This window comes from Oncorhynchus clarkii, chromosome 24 (assembly GCF_045791955.1).
Source record: "Oncorhynchus clarkii lewisi isolate Uvic-CL-2024 chromosome 24, UVic_Ocla_1.0, whole genome shotgun sequence".
In the NCBI taxonomy this organism is placed as follows: domain Eukaryota; kingdom Metazoa; phylum Chordata; class Actinopteri; order Salmoniformes; family Salmonidae; genus Oncorhynchus; species Oncorhynchus clarkii.
The window spans coordinates 47,068,577-47,092,771 of record NC_092170.1 but is presented as its reverse complement, the minus strand read 5'-3'; the positions used below and the strand labels follow the sequence as shown (position 1 = coordinate 47,092,771).

The window sequence follows — 24,195 nt, the reverse complement described above, 5'->3', positions numbered from 1 at the left end:
TATATTTTCTCTGACAGGATAATGTTATTACGAAATAACACTCTGAGGATCATCAACTCCAGTCGCTCTGACGAGGGGGACTATGTATGTCGAGCTGAGAATCAGTTTGGTTCGGCTGAGATGACGGCCATGCTCCGGGTAAAAGGTAAGTGAGGCTTTATTTTTCTGCCAAATTAATGCTGGTCACCCACCAGTAAACAGTTCCCCGATGTCGTTTCCGCCACCTTTGCCTGAGTGCCGGGGCTAGTTATAACTAGCATTCACAGCTGAGATCTAAAGAGACCCTGGGTGTAGAGTGCTTGACCTGCATCAGGGTTTAGTGTTCAGGATTTGTTTTGATAATGACACTTCAGATGCCAAATGTGCTTTTGTCAATTTCTCTGGATTATTGTTGCCATGCCACTCTAGCCATAGGCCTACAAATGGCATAGTCCCATGTAGCTCAGCTGGTAGAGCATTGTGATTCCCCTGGGGGACCAGAATGAAAATGTATGCTCTCACTACTGTAAGTAGCTCTGGATAAGAGCGTCTGCTAAATGACTAAAAATGTATAAAATAACACAGATAGTCAGAATTGTCTCAGGTCAGCACATCCAGATCTGTGACCAGTCTAGCGTCAGCTATGGTGGGTCCTAAGATGGCAATGTAATGGGCTAGAGTTAGTGGTTATCTCTGACTATCTTTGTCTTATATTATAAACCATAGACACACCATAGATGGTATGACACTAATAGTCAGACGAGTTGACAATAACCAGCGTTATCACTTGAACAGGACAGAGTCTAGGTTAGTGTTATATCCTAACAGTGCAGCAGCGTTATCACATGAAGAGACCTGAGGCTAGGTTAGTGTTATATCCTAACAGTGCAGCAGTATTAGCATGTGAAGATGACTGAGTCTATATCAGCGTTAGCGTTATAACCTAACAGTGCAGCAGTATTAGCATGTGAAGAGACCTAGTCTAGGTTAGTGTTATATCCTAACAGTGTAGCAGTATTAGCAGGTGAAGAGACCTAGTCTAGGTTAGTGTTATATCCTAACAGTGTAGCAGTATTAGCATGTGAAGAGACCTAGTCTAGGTTATTGTTATATCCTAACAGTGCAGCAGTATGAGCAGGTGAAGAGACCTAGTCTAGGTTAGTGTTATATCCTAACAGTGCAGCAGTATTAGCATGTGAAGAGACCTAGTCTAGGTTAGTGTTATAACCTAACAGTGCAGCAGTATTAGCATGTGAAGAGACCTAGTCTAGGTTAGTGTTATAACCTAACAGTGCAGCAGTATTAGCATGTGAAGAGACCTAGTTTAGGTTAGTGTTATAACCTAACAGTGCAGCAGTATTAGCATGTGAAGAGACCTAGTCTAGGTTAGTGTTATAACCTAACAGTGCAGCAGTATTAGCATGTGAAGAGACCTAGTCTAGGTTAGTGTTATATCCTAACAGTGCAGCAGTATGAGCATGTGAAGAGACCTAGTCTAGGTTAGTGTTATATCCTAACAGTGCAGCAGTATTAGCATGTGAAGATGACTGAGTCTATATCAGGGTTAGCGTTATAACCTAACAGTGCAGCAGTATTAGCATGTGAAGAGACCTAGTCTAGGTTAGTGTTATATCCTAACAGTGCAGCAGTATGAGCATGTGAAGAGACCTAGTCTAGGTTAGTGTTATATCCTAACAGTGCAGCAATATTAGCATGTGAAGATCACTGAGTCTATATCAGCGTTAGCGTTATAACCTAACAGTGCAGCAGTGTTGTGTCCTGTTCAGAGGTGTTGTGATGACAGTGATAAGATGTAGCAGTATTGTGATGACAGTGATAAGATATAGCATTGCTGTGCTTTCAGAGGCCATGCGTGTGGAATTGAGCCCGTGCAAAGTGGAGGTGACGGTGGGGGAGAGCGTGGTGCTCAGCTGTAAGGTGTCACATGACCCGTCTCTGGAAGTGGCCTTCCAGTGGCTCCTCAACCAGCAGCCCCTCAACTTCCAACAGGAGGGCGGACATTTTGAATACATCCAAAGAGTAAGTAGCGAACTCAATAAAGTAGCTAGTTATAACTTAATACAGTAGCTAGTTAAAACTCAATACTGTAGCTAGTTATAACTTAATACAGTAGCTAGTTATAACTTAATACAGTAGCTAGTTATAATTCAATACAGTAGCTAGTTATAACTTAATACAGTAGCTAGTTAAAACTCAATACAGTAGCTAGTTATAACTTCATACAGTAGCTAGTTATAACTTAATACAGTAGCTAGTTATAATTCAATACAGTAGCTAGTTATAACTTAATACAGTAGCTAGTTATAACTCAATACAGTAGCTAGTTATAACTCAATACAGTAGCTAGCTATAACTCAATACAGTAGCTAGTTATAACTCAATAAAGTAGCTAGTTATAACTTAATACAGTAGCTAGTTATAACTCAATACAGTAGCTAGTTACAACTCAATACAGTAGCTAGTTATAACTTAATACAGTAGCTAGTTATAACTTAATACAGTAGCTAGTTATAACTTAATACAGTCGCTAGTTATATCTCAATACAGTAGCTAGTTACAACTCAATACAGTAGCTAGTTATAACTTAATACAGTAGCTAGTTATAACTTAATACAGTAGCTAGTTATAACTCAATAAAGTAGCTAGTTATAACTCAATAAAGTAGCTAGTTATAACTCAGTACAGTAGCTAGTTATAACTCAATAAAGTAGCTAGTTATAACTCAATACAGTAGCTAGTTTTAACTCAATAAAGTAGCTAGTTATAACTCAATACAGTAGCTAGTTGTAACTCAATACAGTAGCTAGTTTTAACTCAATACAGTAGCTAGTTATAACTCAATACAGTAGCTAGTTATAACTCAATACAGTAGCTAGTTATAACTCAATACTGTAGCTAGTTATAACTTAAGTCTGAGGTCCTTAGTCTGAGGTCCTGAGTCCAGTCTGAGGTCCTGAGTCCAGTCTGAGGTCCTGAGTGCTCTCGAGCAGGTTTTCATCAAGGATCTCTCTGAACTTTGCTCTGTTCATCTTTGCCTTGATCCTGACTAGTCTCACAGTCCCTGCCGCTGAAAAACATCCCCACAGCCTGATTGCCAACACCATGCTTCACTGTTGGGATGGTGCCAGGTTTCCTCCAGACGTGACTTTTGGCATTCAGAGTGACCATCGGGTTCTTGGTCACCTCCTTGTCCAAGGCCCTTTTCCCCCGATTGCTCAGTTTGGCGGGGCGGCCAGCTCTAGGAATAGTCTTGGTGGTTCAAAACTTCTTTCATTTAAGAATGATGGAGGCCTCTGTGTTCTTGGGGACCTTCAATGCTGCAGAACTTTTTTGAAACCCTTCCCCAGATCTGTGCCTCAACACAATTCTGTCTTGGAGCTCTCCACAATTCCTTCGCCCTTATGGCTTGGTTTTTTGCTCTGACATGCACTGTGTCGTGACGTGACTTTCATTAATCTGATGACCCCTTATTTATTTAATAAACTGACTATGTTTAATTGTTACCCGATTAAATGAATAATGAAACAATTAACTCATTAGGAATTTGGAGCACCACGAGAGTGGTTGTTTAAAGAGTTACCATCTTCTAAATTAAACTCCAATGGTATTAATTAAACTCCAAAGGTATTAAATCATAACATCTTATCATATCATCATTCTGAACAGTCGTAACTTCCTGCATTTGTAAAAACACAAGCCTTACTTATGATTCAGTACTACACTAATTGCTTTAATTATTTATTTGCTAGCTAACTAAGTAATAACACAGAATAAACACTTAATGGTAAAAAGGTCCCATGCGGACTGAAAACATCGCCATATGTTTTCAGTCGGCATGGGACCTTTTTACCATACCTTGTTACGAAGAATATGGAGGGAGAGGGAGAGAGAGAGGGGAGAGAGAGAGAGAGAGAGAGAGAGAGGGGAGAGAGAGAGAGAGAGAGAGAGAGAGAGAGAGAGAGAGAGAGAGAGAGAGAGGGGGAGAGAGAGAGAGAGAGAGAGAGAGAGAGAGAGAGAGAGAGAGAGGGGAGAGAGAGAGAGAGAGAGAGAGAGAGAGAGAGAGAGAGACTGTAAGGGGTGCGTACTGGCGGCAGAGAAGTCAGACGCAGGAGAGCGAAAACTGTTTCCAAACGGTGCAGTTTAATAACAAAAATGTTCCATTTGCTCCTGAAGCTGCTTATTTGAAGATAGGCCAGCCGTGCCGATGGTCCAGTGGGGTGATGAGTGTACTACGGGGATTTGACAAGAGTAATAGGATGGTTTGAAGAGTTTGCTTTTGTAGATATTTGACTCAGGACAGCTTATCAGCCCTTCCAGTCTTTGTTCAAGAGGGGAGTTTTCTCCTCTCTCCAAATCGTGTTGTTAGTCAGAGTTTGAATCACTTTACATGTGCAGCTGCAGCCTGGCGATCTTCTGGTCTAGTCTGGGAGGTGAGTTTATTTTCTTCACCTTGTGTTGAGGTTCACAGTTCCAACCATTTCAAACATGTAGCTACCTCCTCCACGCTTTTCTGGTCTAATGTGAATTTCTGTTATCAATCCTTTTAAGCACTCTGGCCGAAGGGGACGGTTCCGTCAGTCTGACACGCTCTCTGACCTCACTTGGGGCATGGCTACTTACTATGCTCAGTTTCTAGGAGATAGATTCTCTTATACCACCTAAAATCACATCTTAACAAAAATACTTATACTTTTTCATATACAACGTTAAGGATGGAGACTTCATACATGTAGAGTAAATACTTTAAGTTACAGTATTTCCTTTATAAACATGTTGATGACATCACAAAATAAAAAACAATATAACATTCATTTTCTACAGATCATCTCTGACCATCCCTCGTTCTTATGTTAGAAATATTGTTCCAGTATTTGCTTTAGAACGTGTTAGAGTTTTGGCGTGAAAAAGTATGTTAATAAAGAACGTTCCTTGGTTTTGAGACCGAGATCTCCTTTCCTTTACATTAATGACAGGGTGTGTCAAACCGTTGGACGCCAATCAGGTTGTAGAAACATTTTAGGGATTATCAATGGAAACAGGAGGCACCTGAGCTCAATTGAGTCTCATGGCAAAGGGTCTGAATACTTACGTAAATAAGGTATCTGTTTTTTATTATTATTTCATTTCAAAAACCTGTTTTCACTTTATCATTATGGCGTATTGTGTTTAGACTGCTGAGGATTTTTTTTATTTAATCCATTTTAGATTAAGGTTGTAACGTAACAAAATGTGAAATAAATCAAGGGGTACTGTATACCTCAATACAGTTGGCCATTATACCTCAACACAGTAGGTCGTTATACCTCAATACAGTAGCTGTTATACCTGAATATTGTCGTCTTATAGCTCAATACAATAGAACATTTTACCGCAATACAATAGGCCGTTATATCACAATACAGTGGGTCGTTATACCTCCATACTGTAGGTCGTTATACCTCAATACAGTAGGCCGTTATACCTCAATACATTAGGCCATTATACCTCAATACACAAGATAGTTTTACCTCAATACAGTAGGACAATATACCTCAATACACCAGATAGTTATACCTCAATACAGTAGGCCGTTATACCTCAATACACCAGATAGTTATAGCTCAATACAGTAGGCTGTTATACCTCAAAACACTAGATAGTTATAACTCAATACAGTAGGTCGTTATACCTCAATACAGTAGGCCGTTATACCTCAATACACCAGATAGCTATACCTCAATACAGTATGTCGTTATACCTCAATACAGTAGGTCGTTATACCTCAATACAGTAGGCCAATATACCTCAATACTGTAGGATATTATACATCAACACAGTAGGCTGTTATCCCTCATTACAGTCGATCGGTATACCTCAATACAGTAGGTCGTTATACCTCAATTCAGTAGGTCGTAATAACTCAATACAGTAGGTCATTATACCTCAAAACAGTAGGCCAATATACCTCAATATAGTAGGATGTTATACCACAATACAATAGGTCGTTAGACCTCAATACAGTAGGCCGTTATACCTCAATACAGTAGGCCAATATACCTCAATACAGTTGGCTTTTATACCACAATACAGTAGACCTTTATACCTCAAAACAGTAGGTCGGTATACCTCAATACAGTTGGCTTTTATACCTCAATACAGTAGGTAGTTACACCTAAATTGTCTATGATTTAGATTTTTCTCATTTCTAATTGTCATGAAAAAAACACATAGTCTCTCCTGTAAGGAAGATGTATTTCAGTGAGGATAAATGGACAAACCTGGATAAATAAAGTAGAATGAAAGACCCCATTGTTTCTGTGTAATGGATAAACATTTAGTAGAAGTGTAGATCATATTGACTAAAGCAGTTTGTTGGATGATCTAACCTGTATTTTCCTATACTAGAAGTGCCATATGCAGAGCCATATGCCTAAAATCAATTTTCTTAAGAATTACAATTTACCCAGGCATTTGGAAGGTTTGAGGGGGAGGGTTTATAGTTACTGAGTTTAGGCACGGCTCATTGCACCAAAGACTTGTTGAATTAGGATCAATTAATGTCAAGGTCACATAATCCCTGATGTCACCATGATTAAAGATGCAGTAAATCACACAGTCAAGTGTATCAACTTCTACACAGAGACAAAAAGACAGTGAATCTCTCAATCATGTTTATCAACGTATACACAGTGACAGAGACACAGAGATGCAGATAATTACACTATCAAGTGTATCAACGTCTACATAGAGACAGAGTGAATCACACAGTTAATTTTAATAACGTCTACAGAGACACAGTGATACACATCTACAACACAGGGGATAATACACATCTACAACACAGGGATAATACACATCTACAACACAGGGGATAATACACATCTACAACACAGGGAATAATACACATCTACAACACGGGGGATAATACACATCTACAACACAGGGGATAATACACAACTACAACACAGGGGAAAATACACATCTACAACACAGGGATAATACACATCTACAACACGGGATAATACACATCTACAACACAGGGATAATACACATCTACAACACAGGGGATAATACACACCTACAACACAGGGATAATGCACATCTACAACACAGGGGGTAATACACACATACAACACAGGGATGATAGGTATCTACAACACAGGGGATAATACTCATCTACAACACAGGGGATAATACATACCTACAACACAGGGGATAATACACATCTACAACACAGGGGATAATACACACCTACAACACAGGGATAATACACATCTACAGCACAGGGGATAATACACACATACAACACAGGGATGATAGGTATCTATAACACAGGGGATAATACTAATCTACAACACAGGGGATAATACACACCTACAACACAGGGGATAATACACACCTACAACACAGGGGATAATACACATCTATAACACAGGGGATAATACACACCTACAACACAGGGGATAATACACATCTACAACACAGCGATGATACACATCTACAACACAGGGGATAATACATATTTACAACACAGGGGATAACACACATCTACAAAAAAGGGGATAATACACACCTACAACACAGGGGATAATACACATCTACAACACAGCGATAATACACACCTACAACACACGGGATAATACTAATCTACAACACAGGGGATAATACACATCTACAACACAGGGATAATACACACCTACAACACAGGGGATAATACACATCTACAACACAGGGGAAAATACACATCTACAACACAGGGGATAATACACATCTACAACACAGGGATGATAGGTATCTCTAATACAGGGATAATACACATCTACAACACAGGGAATAATACACATCTACAACACAGCGGATAATACACATCTACAACATAAGGATAATAGATATCTACAACACAGGGGATAATACAAATCTACATCACAGGTGATGGGTATCTACAACACAGGGAATAATACACATCTACAACACAGGTGATAGGTATCTACAACACAGGGGATAATACACACCTACAACACAGGTGATAACACACATCTGCAACACAGGGATGGTAGGTATCTACAACACAGGGGATAATAAACACCTACAACACAGGGATAATACACATCTACAACACAGCGATAATACACACCTACAACACAGGGATGATAGGTATCTACAGCACAGGGGATAATACAGGGGATAATACACACCTACAACGCAGGGGATAATACACATCTACAACACAGCGATGATACACATCTACAACACAGGGGATAATACACATCTACAACACAGGGGAAAATACACATCTACAAAAAAGGGGATAATACACACCTACAACACAGGGGATAATACACATCTACAACACAGCGATAATACACACCTACAACACACGGGATAATACTAATCTACAACACAGGGGATAATACACATCTACAACACAGCGATAATACACACCTACAACACACGGGATAATACTAATCTACAACACAGGGGATAATACACATCTACAACACAGGGATAATACACACCTACAACACAGGGGATAATACACATCTACAACACAGGGGAAAATACACATCTACAACACAGGGGATAATACACATCTACAACACAGGGATGATAGGTATCTCTAATACAGGGATAATACACATCTACAACACAGGGAATAATACACATCTACAACACAGCGGATAATACACATCTACAACATAAGGATAATAGATATCTACAACACAGGGGATAACACACATCTACAAAAAAGGGGATAATACACACCTACAACACAGGGGATAATACACATCTACAACACAGCGATAATACACACCTACAACACACGGGATAATACTAATCTACAACACAGGGGATAATACACATCTACAACACAGCGATAATACACACCTACAACACACGGGATAATACTAATCTACAACACAGGGGATAATACACATCTACAACACAGGGATAATACACACCTACAACACAGGGGATAATACACATCTACAACACAGGGGAAAATACACATCTACAACACAGGGGATAATACACATCTACAACACAGGGATGATAGGTATCTCTAATACAGGGATAATACACACCTACAACACAGGGGATAATACACATCTACAACACAGGGGAAAATACACATCTACAACACAGGGAATAATACACATCTACAACACAGCGGATAATACACATCTACAACATAAGGATAATAGATATCTACAACACAGGGGATAATACAAATCTACATCACAGGTGATGGGTATCTACAACACAGGGAATAATACACATCTACAACACAGGTGATAGGTATCTACAACACAGGGGATAATACACACCTACAACACAGGTGATAACACACATCTGCAACACAGGGATGGTAGGTATCTACAACACAGGGGATAATAAACACCTACAACACAGGGATAATACACATCTACAACACAGCGATAATACACACCTACAACACAGGGATGATAGGTATCTACAGCACAGGGGATAATACACATCTACAACACAGGGGATAATACACATCTACAACACAGGGGATAATACACATCTACAACACAGGGGATAATACCCACCTACAACACAGGGATAATGCACATCTACAACACAGCAATAATACACACCTACAACGCAGGGATAATACACATCTACAACACAGCGATAATACACACCTACAACACAGGGATGATATGTATCTACAGCACAGGGGATAATACACATCTACAACACAGGGGATAATACACATCTAGAACACAGGGGATAATACACATCTACAACATAGGGATAATACACATCTACAACACAGGGGATAATACACATCTACAACACATGTGATAGGTATCTACAACACAGGGATAATACACATCTACAACACAGGTGATAGGTATCTACAACACAGGTGATAGGTATCTACCACACAGGTGATGGGTATCTACAACACAGGGATAATACACATCTACAACACAGGTGATAGGTATCTACAACACAGGGGATAGTACACATCTACAACACAGGTGATAGGTATCTACCACACAGGTGATAGGTATCTACAACACGGGTGATAGGTATCTACCACACAGGTGATGGGTATCTACAACACAGAGGATAATACACATCTACAACACAGGTGATAGGTATCTACCACACAGGTGATAGGTATCTACAACACAGGTGATAGGTATCTACAACACAGGTGATAGGTATCTACAACACAGGAATGATACACATCTACAACACAGAGGTGACACACACACACAAACACACACAGTAGGTGATACTCTCATGTTCAAACAGCCCAGCGCTTCCTACCTGCTGACCAGACCAAGGTTGACTGGTCACATGAAAAATGCTTCCTACCTGCTGACCAGACCAAGATGCAACTGAAGATTATATGAGCTGTTATATGTTCTTGCTTAGAAAGTGTCATTCTCCCTTTGCCAAGGATGGAGTAGGAAGGGCTGATGGCTTAAATGACCTTGGCAGGGAAATGAAAAGGTTAACACAGTCTTCAAGTATTGATTAAGGGGGAGGGTACAGGGGGAGGCTACAGTACCCAGGCGGTGCCAGGCGAAACACACAGACAGACACACAAACTCACAAATGCACAAGCACGCACACACTCATGATCCCACACACACATCACATGTATGCACACTTGTGAGCAGAGACACACACACACACACACCCCATATGGCATTATGTTTAACTCCCACTCAAAGAAATCATCCCTGTTATCATCATCCCTGTCCTAATGGGATGATTCTCCCTGTTCTCATCCCTGTCCTAATGGGGATGAATCTCCCTGTTCACCTTCCAGTCCTAATGGGAATTATTCTCCCTGTTCTCCTTCTGTTCCTAATGGGGATGAATCTCCCTGTTCACCTTCCAGTCCTAATAGGAATTATTCTCCCTGTTCTCCTTCTGTTCCTAATGGGGATGAATCTCCCTGTTCTCCTTCTGTTCCTAATGGGGATGAATCTCCCTGTTCTCCTTTCGTTCCTAATGGGGATGAATCTCCCTGTTCTCCTTTCGTTCCTAATGGGGATGAATCTCCCTGTTCTCCTTCTGTTCCTAATGGGGATGAATCTCCCTGTTCTCCTTCTCTCCCTAATGGGGATGAATCTCCCTGTTCTCCTTCTGTTCCTAATGGGGATGAATCTCCCTGTTCTCCTTCCGTTCCTAATGGCAATGAATCTCCCTGTTCTCCTTCCGTTCCTAATGGGGATGAATCTCCCTGTTCTCCTTCCGTTCCTAATGCCATTGGCTCCCATACAGCAGCAACTCACACCTCACTAGCACATTTCAGACTGATCTGCCTCTCTGCCTCTTCCTTCAGGCTTATGCCTTTAATATTGTTAATTTTATACCATCTTCACTTATCATTGCTGAGCTATGAAGGACTCATTGAGCTCAGTAATTGGGATGGCTAAGTTTTAAAAGCTGGCAGTCAGATGGGGTTGGCTAATTTATTAACCCTTGATTCGTCTCTGGGTAATCAAATGGAGTGATGTTAATGAAACTAAACAGCATGTGCTGTATGTAGAAGACAGGAAGATAAACTAAAACACATTTGATGATTCCAGATACTTACTCTACATTTCCCTTTCCCTTAATTAGAAACTGCCTGTTGGTACTTCCATTTCTGCCATGTTCGGTACTGAAACTAAAGGTGAGATTCAGGGTTCCATACAGATGTAGGACCTTAATTTGATAAACCTGTTGCAGGAGAACTTTTCTTTAACTGGTATTTTACACCAAATTGGTTCGGAGCGGTTTTTCCAAACTGGCGGGTTTCCACCCTTCGGTTTCTTTGGACTGGTGTGAAAACTATCCACACTAAGGAGCGCACTTGTAAGGTGTGCGTGTTGGTGTCAGGGAAGTCAGGCACAGGATAACAAACTTGGTATAAACAGAGTTGTTTAATAAATGCTGATAAAACTCCAAAAACCAAAATGTAGAAAAAAACAAAAGTGGGTACAAAACCCGTCGCACACCAACATAATACATGCACATCACATACAATCAAACAATCTCCGACAAAACATGAGGGGAAAGAGAGGGTTAAATACACAACATGTAATTGATGGGATTGGAACCAGGTGTGAAGGAAGACAAGACAAAACCAATGGAAAATGAAAAATGGATCAGTGATGGCTAGAAGGCCGGTGACGTCGACCGCCGAACACCGCCCAAACAAGGAGAGGGACCGACTTCGGCGGAAGTCGTGAGTTATGTTTCAAGATAATCATAGATTTCTTTTTCTACAATAAAAAAAATGACTTGCATGAAACGTGATTTTGTTTAGGCATTTTATTTCATTTGACAGTTGGCAATAAAAAACCAACCTGACCAAATGAAAAAAATACAACGTAAAAAACAATCCAACTCTGATTGGAACGATACATATAATGTGTGAAAACACCCTGAAAAGTAATGCATTTGATGTTTAAAAACGCTTCTGTAGTTGGTCATTTTGTCATTTCCACTTTTAAATTTCAGACTTGATTTTCACTTACGAAAAAAGGTATCAATCCTTACAAAAATGTCCATTAATTATATCACATAATAATTCACATTTCTTGTTAATACAGGATTATCTTCCTGCTGAAGCAAACTGTCTCAAATAAAGATCCTTCATCTCATCTCAAACTGTCTGATGTTGCCTGACAGACCATGAAGATGATGATGTACAGTATACTGCATGTAAGATCCCACAGTTGACAGTGAATGTCAAAGCAAAAAATAATCCATGAGGTGGAAGGAATTGTCCGTAGAGCTCAGAGACAGGATTGTGTTGAGGCACAGATCTGGGGAAAGATACCAAGAAATAACTGCACTATTGAAGGTCCCCAAGAACACAGTGGCCTCCATCATTCTTAAATGGAAGAAGTTTTGACTCTTCCTAGAGCTGGCTGCCCAGACAAACTGAGCAATCGGGGGAAAAGGGCCTTGGTCAGGGAGGTGACTCCCTAGGCAGGTGTGCCTTTCCAAATCATGTCCAATCAATTGAATTTTCCACAAGTGAACTCCAATCAAGTTGTACAAAGGATGATGAATGGAAACAGCATGCACCTTAGCTCAATTTCGAGACTCATACCATAGGGTCTGAATACTTATGTAAATAAGGTATTTCTTTTTTTAATAAAAACAGAAATGCTTTATTAAAACCTGTTGTCAGTTTGTCATTATGTGTGTAGACTGATGAGGAAATGTTTTGATTTAATCCTTTTTAGAGTAAGGCTGTAAAGTAACAACATGTGGGAAAAGGGCTTTGACCACTTTGCGAATGCTCTGTATATACAGCACCAATCAAGTTTGGACACAGCTATTCCTTCCAGGGTTTTTCTTTATTTTTACTTTTTTCTACATTGTAGAATAATATTAAATACGTTAAAACTATGAAATAACACATATGGAATCATATAGTAACCAAAGAAGTGTTAAACAAATCCAAATATATTTTATATTTGAGATTCTTCAAAGTAGCCACCCTTTGCCTTGATGATAGGTTTGCAAACTCTTCGCATTCTCTTAACCAGCTTCATGAGGTAGTCACCTGGAATGCATTTCAATTAACAGTTGTGCCTTGTTAAAAGTTAATTTGACCAAGTCCATATTATGGCAAGGTCAGCTCAAATAAGCAAAGAGAAATGACAGTCCATTATTACTTTAAGACATGAAGGTCAGTCAATGTGAGAAATTTCAAGAACTTTGAAAGTTTCTTCAAGTGCAGTCGCAAAAACCATCAAGTGCTATGATGAAACTGGTTCTCGTGAGGACCGCCACAGGAAAGGAAGACCCAGCGTTACCTCTGCTCTAGAGGATAAGTTCATTAGAGTTACCAGCTCAAATAAATGCTTCACAGAGTTCAAATAACGGACACGTCTCAACATCGACTGTTCAGAATCAGGCCTTCATGGTTGAATTGCTGCAAAGAAACCACTAGTAAAGGACACCAATAACAAGAAGAGACTTTATTGGGCCAAGAAACACAAGCAATGTACATTAGACGGGTGGAAATCTGTCCTTTGGTCTGACGAGTCCAAATTTGAGATTTCCGGGTCCAACCGTTGTGTCTTAGTTTTTTTCACCTTTATTTAACCAGGTAGGCAAGTTGAGAACAAGTTGTCATGTACAACTGTGGCCAAGATAAAGCAAAGCGGTGCGACACAAATAACAGAGTTATACATAAACGTACAGTCAATAACACAATAGAAAATATACTGCTCAAAAAATAAAGGGAACACTTAAACAACACAATGGAACTCCAAGTCAATCACACTTCTGTGAAATCAAACTGTCCACTTAGGAAGCAACACTGATTGACAATAAATTCCACATGCTGTTGTGCAAATGTAATAGACAACAGGTGGAAATTATAAACAATTAGCAAGACACCCCCAATAAAGGAGTGGTTCTGCAGGTGAGGACCACAGACCACTTCTCAGTTCCTATGCTTCCTGGCTGATGTTTTGGTCACTTTTGAATGCTGGCGGTGCTTTCACTCTAGTGGTAGCATGAGACGGAGTCTACAACTCAGGTAGTGGCTCAGGTAGTGCAGCTCATCCAGGATGGCACATCAATGCAAGCTGTGGCAAGAAGGTTTGCTGTGTCTGTCAGCGTAGTGTCCAGAGCATGGAGGCGCTACCAGAAGACAGGCCATTACATCAGGAGACGTGGAGGAGGCCATAGGAGGGCAACAACCCAGCAGCAGGACCACTACCTCCGCCTTTGTTTAAGGAGGAGCAGGCGGAGCACAGAGCCAGAGCCCTGCAAAATTATCTCCAACAGGCCACAAAGGTGCATGTGTCTGCTCAAACGGTCAGAAATAGACTCCATGAGGGTGGTATGAGGGCCCGACGTCCACAGGTGGGGGTTGTGCTTACAGCCCAACACCGTGCAGGACGTTTTTCATTTGCCAGAGAAGACCAAGATTGGCAAATTCGCCACTGGCGCCCTGTGCTCTTCACAGATGAAAACAGGTTCACACTGAGCACATGTGACAGACGTGACAGTCTGGAGATGCTGTGGAGAACGTTCTGCTGCCTGCAACATCCTCCAACATGACCGGTTTGGCGGTGGGTCAGTCATGGTGTGGGGTGGCATTTCTTTGGGGGGCCGCACAGCCCTCCATGTGCTCGCCAGAGGTAGCCTGACTGCCATTAGGTACCGAGATGAGATCCTCAGACACCTTGTGAGACCATATGCTGGTGCGGTTGGCCCTGGGTTCCTCCTAATGCAAGACAATACTAGACCTCATGTGGCTGGAATGTGTCAGCAGTTCCTGCAAGAGGAAGGCATTGATGCTATGGACTGGCCAGCCCGTCCCCCAGACCTGAATCCAATTGAGCATATCTGGGACATCATGTCTCGCTCGATCCACCAACGCCATGTTCACAGTCCACAGACTGTCCAGGAGTTGGCGGATACTTTAGTCCTGGAGGAGATCCCTCAGGAGACCATCCGCCACCTCATCAGGAGCATGCCCAGGCGTTGTAGGGAGGTCATACAGGCACGTGAAGGCCACACACACTATTGAGCCTCATTTTGACTTGTTTTAGCCTCATTGACTCATTTTGACTTGTTTTAGCCTCATTGACTTGTTTTAGCCTCATTTTGACATTACATCAAAGTTGGATCAGCCTGTAGTGTGGTTTTCCATTTTAATTTTGAGTGTGACTCCAAATCCAGACCTCCATGGGTTGATACATTTGATTTCCATTGCTAATTTTTGTGGGATTTTGTTGTCAGCACATTCAACTATGTAAAGAAAAAAGTATTTAATAAGAATATTTCATTCATTCAGATCTAGGATGTGTTATTTTAGTGTTCCCTTTATTTTTTTGAGCAGTGTATATTTATTTTACCTTTATTTAACCAGGTAGGCATGTTGAGAACAGGTTCTCGTTTTACAATTGCGACCTGGCCAAGATAAAGCAAAGCAGTCAGCAACACAATAGGAAAAAAAGTCTATATACAGTGTGTGCAAATGTAGTAAGATTAGGGAGGTAAGGCAAAAAATAGGCCATAGTAACGAAATAATTACAATTTAGCAATTAAACACTGGAGTGATAGATGTGCAGAAGATGAATGTGCAGTAAAGATACTGGGGTGCAAAGGAGCAAAAAAAAAATAACAATATGGGGATGAGGTAGTTGGGTGGGCTATTTACAGATGGGCTGATTATAGGTGCAATGATCAGTAAGCTGCTCTGACAGCTGATGCTTAATACATTTAGTGAGGGCGATATAAGACTCCAGGTTCAGTGATTTTTGCAATTCGTTCCGGTCATTGGCAGCAGAGAACTGGAAGAAAAGGTGGCCAAAGAGAAGTTGGCTTTGGGGATGACCAGTGAAATATTCCTGCTGAAGCACGTGCTACGGGTGGGTGACCAGTGAGCTGAGATAAGGCAGGGCTTTACCTAGCAGCAATTTATAGATGTGGTCATCTATAAGCCAGTGGGTTTGGCGACGAGTATGAAGCGAGGGCCAGCCAACAAGAGCATACAGGTCGTAGTGGTGGGTTGTATATGATGCTTTGGTGACAAAACAGATGCTTGACATCATGGGAAAATCCAAAGAAATCAGCCAAGACCTCAGAAAAAATAGTAGACCTCCACAAGTCTGGTTCATCCTTGGGAGCATTTTCCAAATGCCTGAAGGTACCAGGTTTGTCTGTACAAACAATAGTACACAAGTATAAACACCATGGGCATACAGTCATACCGCTCAGGAAGGAGACACATTCTGTCTCCTAGAGATGAACGTACTTTGGTGGAAAAAGTGCAAATCAATCCCAGAACAACAGCAAAGGACCTTGTGAAAATGCTGGAGGAAACAGGTACAAGAGTATCTATATCCACAGTAAAACAAGTCCTATATCGACATAACCTGAAAGGCCGCTCAGCAAGGAAGAAGCCACTGCTCCAAAACTGCCATAAAAAAGCCAGACTACGGTTGGCAACTGCACATGGGGACCAAGATCATACTTTTTGGAGAAATGTTCTCTGGTCTGATAAAAAAAAATAGAAATGTTTAGCCATAATGACCGTCATTATGTTTGGAGGAAAAAGTGGGAGGCTTACAAGCCGAAGAACACCATCCCAACCGTGAAGCACGGGGGTGGCAGCATCATGTTGTGGGGGTGGCAGTATCATGTTGTGGGGGTGGCAGAGTCACGTTGTGGGGGTGGCAGAGTCATGTTGTGGGGGTGGCAGAGTCATGTTGTGGGGGTGGCAGAGTCACGTTGTGGGTGTGGCAGCATCACGTTGTGGGGGTGGCAGCACCATGTTGTGGGGGTGGCAGCATCATGTTGTGGGGGTGGCAGAGTCACGTTGTGGGGGTGGCAGAGTCACGTTGTGGGGGTGGCAGAGTCACGTTGTGGGGGTGGCAGAGTCACGTTGTGGGGGTGGCAGAGTCACGTTGTGGGGGTGGCAGAGTCACGTTGTGGGGATGGCAGAGTCACGTTATGGGGTGGCAGCATCATGTTGTGGGGGTGGCAGCATCACATTGTGGGGGTGGCAGCATCATGTTGTGGGGGTGCTTTGCTGCAGGAGGGACTGGTGCAAAATAGATGGCACCGTGAGAAAGAAAATGATGTGGATATATTGAAGCAACATTATGTGGATATATTGAAGCAACATCTCAAGACATCAGTCAGGAAGTTAACGCTTGGTCACAAATGGGTCTTCCAAATGGACAATGACCCCAAGCATACTTCCAAAGTAAAAATAACAAAGTCAAGGTATTGGAGTGGTGATCACAAATCCCTGACCTCAATCCCATAGAGGGCTGAACTGAAAAAGTGTGTGCGAGCAAGGAGGCCTACAAACCTGACTCAGTTACACCAGCTCTGTCAGGAGGAATGGGACAAAATTCACCCAACTTATTGTGGAAAGAAACAATTTAAAGGCAATGCTACCAAATACTAATTGCGTGTATGTAAACTTCTGACCCACTGGGAATGTGATGAAAGAAATAAAAGCTGAAATAAATCATTCTCTCTTCTATTATTCTGACATTTCAATTTCTTATAATGAAGTGGTGATCCTGACTGACCTAAAACAGGGAATATTTACTTGGAATAAATGTCAAGATTTGTGAAAAACAGAGTTTCAATGTCTTTGGCTAAGGTGTATGTAAACTTCCTGCTTCCACTGTATATATATATGTATATATATTTTTACTGAACAAACATATAAACACACCATACCACCATTTCAAAGATTTGACTGAGTTACTGTTCATATAAAGAAATCAGTCAATTGAAATAAATGTATTAGGCCCTAATCTATGGATTTCAGTTGACTAGGCAGGGGCGCAGCGTTGTTACAAGTGGTCAGCGGTTGTGAGGCCGTTTGGACGTAATGCCAAATTCTCTATAACAGTGGATCCCAAACGTTTATAGTCCCGTACCCCTTCAAACATTATGTTGTGTGACAAAACTGCACATTTTAGAGTGGCCTTTTATTGTCCCCAGCACAAGGTGCACCTGTGTAATGATCATGGTGTTTAATCAGCTTCTTCATATGCCACACCTGTCAGGTGGATGGATTATCTTGGCAAAGGAGAAATGCTCACTAATAGGGATGTAAACAAATTTGTGCAACAACATTTGAGAGAAATACGTGTTTTGTGCGTCTAGAATTTATTTAAACTCATGAAACATGACTTTACATGTTGCTTTGATATTTATGTTCTGTGTCAGAAACCGTCCAGGGAAGCTCATCTGCGTACTCGGCGTTCTCACCAGCGGCTTAACCTAAAGGAAGTTAGGCATCCGAATTCAGTGGGGAAATACTCACCTTCGATGGCCACTGGCACGCTGGAGAAGTGTGCTCTTCATGGGGGAATCTGGGTTTCAACTGTACCGGGCAGATGGCAGACAGCATGTATGGCATTGTGTGGGCAAGCGGTTTGCTGATGTCAACGCTGTGAACAGAGTGCCCTTTGGTGGCAGTGGGGTTATGGTATGGGCAGGCATCAGTTACAGACAATGAACACACTTACATGTTATCAATGCCACTGGCTACACACTGGTTGGATCAATGTTGTTTCAACGTTGTTTCCACGTCATTTCACAAACAAAATTGTTGAATTGACATCTGTGCCAAGTGGGCAGACACTTAATGTGAGTCTGGACAGGGGAGGATGGGTGATAGGATGTCTAGCTATCTGGAGACAGGGGAGCAGTATTGATGCTATGCCTCACAGTCTACAGATAGGTTGTTGAAAAACCTGGGGTGACAATACCCTACACTCTCCCCTGTCTCCAGATAGCTACTTCCTATCACCCATCCTCCCCTGTCTCCAAATAGCTAGACATCCTATCACCCATCCTCCCCTGTCTCCAGATAGCTAGACATCCTATCACCCATCATCCCGTCTCCAGATAGCTAGACATCCTATTACCCATCCTCCCCTATCTCCAGATAGCTACTCATCCTATCACCCATCCTCCCCTGTCTCCAGATAGCTAGACATCCTATCACCCATCATCCCGTCTCCAGATAGCTAGACATCCTATCACCCATCATCCCGTCTCCAGATAGCTACTCATTCTATCACCCATCCTCCCCTGTCTCCAGATAGCTAGACATCCTATCACCCATCCTCTGGAGACCTCAGGTGCTAGCAGTGACAACAGTCTTCTGGCACACAGGAATCCTATCAGTCTGCTTCATGGGATGTCATTGTAATCAGGTTTCGTGCTAAACAGGTGTCTTTAGACTGAATAATTCCACAGTCTTGCCTAAGGCGTTTCTCATTTCAAGAGAGAGAGAGAGAGTGAAGAAAGACGAGTGAGGAGTGGAGGAAAAGTAACAGCTAGCAAGCACCTGAACTTGACAATAATCTCTTTAAAGCCTGCATGAGCCTAGTACAGGATGTGAGCAGCATCAGATTTCTCAGGTGCCAAGTACAGAGAGGCCGGACTTGGATATCTCTCTGCTACAGAGAGGCCGGATTTGGATATCTCTTGCTAAGTTTATGTTACACACTCAAACAATTATACATGTGCACACATAAGCACACACAAACATACCCCCCACCCCCACACACACACACATCACAAACACAAATATACCCCTCCATCCCACACACACACACATCACACACACAAACATACCCCTCCACCCCACACACACACACACATCACACACACAAACATACCCCTCCACCCCCCACACACGCACATCACACACACAAACATACCCCTCCACCCCACACACACACACACACACAAACATACCCCTCCACCCCCCACACACACACAAACATACCCTTCCACCCCCCTCCACCCCCCCCACACACACACACATATACCCCTCCACCCCCTACACACACACAAACATACCCCTCCACCCCCTCCACCCCCATGTCCCCCCCCCCACACACACACACAAACATACCCCTCCACCCCCCCACACACAAACATACCCCCCCCCCCACACACACACACAAACATACCCCTCCACCCCCCCCCACACACACACACAAACATACCCCTCCACCCCCCCCCCCCCCCCCCCCCACACACACACACAAACATACCCCTCCACCCCCTCCACCCCCCTCCACCCCCCCACACACACAAACATACCCCTCCACCCTCCACCCCCCTCCACCCCCCCACACACACACACACACACAAACATACCCCCCCCCCCCCCCCCACACACTCTCTCTAATTTGATGTTGTTGTTGACTCTCTGCCTGTCACACAGCAGTCCTCCACGGTGGACCTGATGATCAGAAGCATCTTACTGCAGCATGCTGGGAAATACAGCTGCCGGGCTCAGACCAGCGCCGACACTTTGTTTGCTGAGGCTGAAGTCCTTGTCAGAGGTGAGCTCATTATCTCTCAAGTCGACAGTAGGAACATGGGGCATTTGGGAACTAGCCCGAACCTACCCCCTGTGATAAACTAAACTATCAGGGGGATGAGAAAAAGCTGACTGTGGATTAGTAGTTAGGGGGGCTAATTTCTACCTACTACCTTGTTATCTGTAGGTTGCCTCTGTACTGTAGCTCTCAGAGAGAGAGAGAGAGAGAGAGAGAGAGAGAGAGAGAGAGAGAGAGAGAGAGAGAGAGAGAGAGAGAGAGAGAGAGAGAGAGAGAGAGAGAGAGAGAGAGAGAGAGAGAGAGAGAGAGAGAGAGAGAGAGAGAGAGAGAGAGAGAGAGAGAAATAAATGCCCCTAATCCCCTGATCCAGGGTCATATTTTGTTTCATCCTCTAATGGTTAAGGTTAGGATTACATTTATCCTATACCTGTGGTTTGGGTCACATTCAACCCTCCTCCTGATACTATCACTCAACCTCTCTGACACGGATCACTGCTTGCCTCCTGCTACATCACCCATGGAGGGTTACACTGTGTGATTGGTATTACACTGAAAATCCCCTTTCATTTTGACGGGATGAGGAGGGATGGAGGAGAAGGAGGAAGAGGAGGAGGAAGATGAAAAGGAGGAGGAATATGAGGAGGATGAGGAAGAGGAGGAAGATGATGAAGAAGATTAGGTTGAGGTGGAAGAAGTGGCGGCAGATGAGTAAGATGAAGAGGAGGAATAGAAGAAGGAGGGGAGGAGGACAGGAGGAGGAGAGGGGGACAGGGGGAAGACAGGAGGAGGACAGGAGGAGGATAAGGGGAGGAGGAGAAGAGGACAGGGGGAGGAGGAGAGGAGGACAGGAGAAGAAGAGGAGAAGGGGAAGAGGACAGGGGGAGGACAGGAGGAGGAGGAGATGAGGACAGGGGGAAGAGGAAAGGACAGGAGGAGGAGGAGGACAGGGGGAGGAGGAGGGGGACAGGAGGAAGAGGAGGAGGAGGAGCACTGGAGAGATGCTATCAGAGTCGGTGCTGCCAGCTGGTTTCTCCACGCATCGCGCAGACAGAAACAAACATCTTTCTGGTAAGAAGAGGGGCGGGGGCGTATGCTTCATGGTTAACGTGACGTGGTGTGGCCAAAACAACATACAGGAACTCAAGTCCTTCTGTTCACCTGATTTAGAATTCCTCACAATCAAATGTCGACCGCATTATCTACCAAGGGAATTCTCTTCGATTATAATCACAGCCGTATATATTCCCCCCCAAGCAGACACATCGATGGCTCTGAACATACTTTATTTGACTCTGTGCAAACTGGAATCCATTTATCCGGAGGCAGCATTCATTGTAGCTGGGGATTTTAACAAGGCTAATCTGAAAACAAGACTCCCTAAATTTTATCAGCATATCGATTGCGCAACCAGGGGTGGAAAAACCTTGGATCACTGCTATTCTAACTTCCGCGACGCATATAAGGCCCTGCCCCGCCCTCCTTTCGGAAAAGCTGACCACGACTCCATTTTGTTGATCCCTGCCTACAGACAGAAACTAAAACAAGAAGCTCCCGCGCTGAGGTCTGTTCAACGCTGGTCCGACCAATCTGACTCCACACTCCAAGACTGCTTCCATCACGTGGACTGGGATATGTTTCGTATTGCGTCAGACAACAACATTGATGAATACGCTGATTCGGTGAGCGAGTTCATTAGAACGTGCGTTGAAGATGTCGTTCCCATAGCAACGATTAAAACAATCCCAAACCAGAAACCGTGGATTGATGGCAGCATTCGCGTGAAACTGAAAGCGCGAACCACTGCTTTTAATCAGGGCAAGGTGACCGGAAACATGACCGAATACAAACAGTGTAACTATTCCCTCCGCAAGGCAATCAAACAAGCTAAGCGTCAGTATAGAGACAAAGTAGAATCTCAATTCAACGGCTCAGACACAAGAGGTATGTGGCAGGGTCTACAGTCAATCACGGATTACAAAAAGAAAACCGGCCCAGTCACGGACCAGGATGTCTTGCTCCCAGGCAGACTAAATAACTTTTTTGCCCGCTTTGAGGACAATACAGTGCCACTGACACGGCCTGCAACTAAAACATGCGGACTCTCCTTCACTGCAGCCGATGTGAGGAAAACATTTAAACGTGTCAACCCTCGCAAGGCTGCAGGCCCAGACGGCATACCCAGCCGCGCCCTCAGAGCATGCGCAGACCAGATGGCTGGTGTGTTTACGGACATATTCAATCAAAAAGGTAACTGAGCTAAACGACTTCCGCCCAGTAGCACTCACTTCCGTCATCATGAAGTGCTTTGAGAGACTAGTCAAGGACCATATCACCTCCACCCTACCTGACACCCTAGACCCACTCCAATTTGCTTACCGCCCAAATAGGTCCACAGACGATGCAATCTCAACTACACTGCACACTGCCCTAACCCATCTGGACAAGAGGAATACCTATGTGAGAATGCTGTTCATCGACTACAGCTCGGCATTTAACACCATAGTGCCCTCCAAGCTCGTCATCAAGCTCGAGACCCTGGGTCTCGACCCCGCCCTGTGCAACTGGGTACTGGACTTCCTGACGGGCCGCCCCCAGGTGGTGAGGGTAGGCAACAACATTTCCACCCCGCTGATCCTCAACACTGGGGCCCCACAAGGGTGCGTTCTGAGCCCTCTCCTGTACTCCCGGTTCACCCACGACTACGTGGCCACGCACGCCTACAACTCAATCATCAAGTTTGCGGACGACACAACAGTGGTAGGCTTGATTACCAACAACGACGAGACGGCCTACAGGGAGGAGGTGAGGGCCCTCGGAGTGTGGTGTCAGGAAAATAACCTCACACTCAACGTCAACAAAACTAAGGAGATGATTGTGGACTTCAGGAAACAGCAGAGGGAACATCCCCCCTATCCACATCGATGGAACAGTAGTGGAGAGGGTAGTAAGTTTTAAGTTCCTCGGCGTACACATCACAGACAAACTGAATTGGTCCACCCACACAGACTGCATCGTGAAGAAAGCGCAGCAGCGCCTCTTCAACCTCAGGAGGCTGAAGAAATTCGGCTTGTCACCAAAAGAACTCACAAACTTCTACAGATGCACAATCGAGAGCATCCTGTCGGGCTGTATCACCGCCTGGTACGGCAACTGCACCGCCCACAACCGTAAGGCTCTCCAGAGGGTAGTGAGGTCTGCACAACGCATCACCGGGGGCAAACTACCTGCCCTCCAGGACACCTACACCACCCGATGTCACAGGAAGGCCATAAAGATCATCAAGGACAACAACCACCCGAACCACTGCCTGTTCACCCCGCTATCATCCAGAAGGCGAGGTCAGTACAGGTGCATCAAAGCTGGGACCGAGAGACTGAAA

At 43.5% G+C, this 24,195-nt stretch overlaps 1 protein-coding gene across 1 annotated transcript in view; it reads left to right on the top strand.

Moving 5' to 3' along the window:
• LOC139382346 (contactin-5-like) overlaps positions 1–24,195 on the top strand; it is a 313,518-nt gene that overhangs the window by 194,100 nt on the left and 95,223 nt on the right. Inside the window, exons 11-13 of the mRNA XM_071126317.1 lie at positions 18–145; positions 1,844–2,019; positions 20,699–20,819. Of these exons, the coding sequence (XP_070982418.1) occupies positions 18–145; positions 1,844–2,019; positions 20,699–20,819 (425 nt within the window). The remainder of the gene's footprint in view (positions 1–17; positions 146–1,843; positions 2,020–20,698; positions 20,820–24,195) is intronic.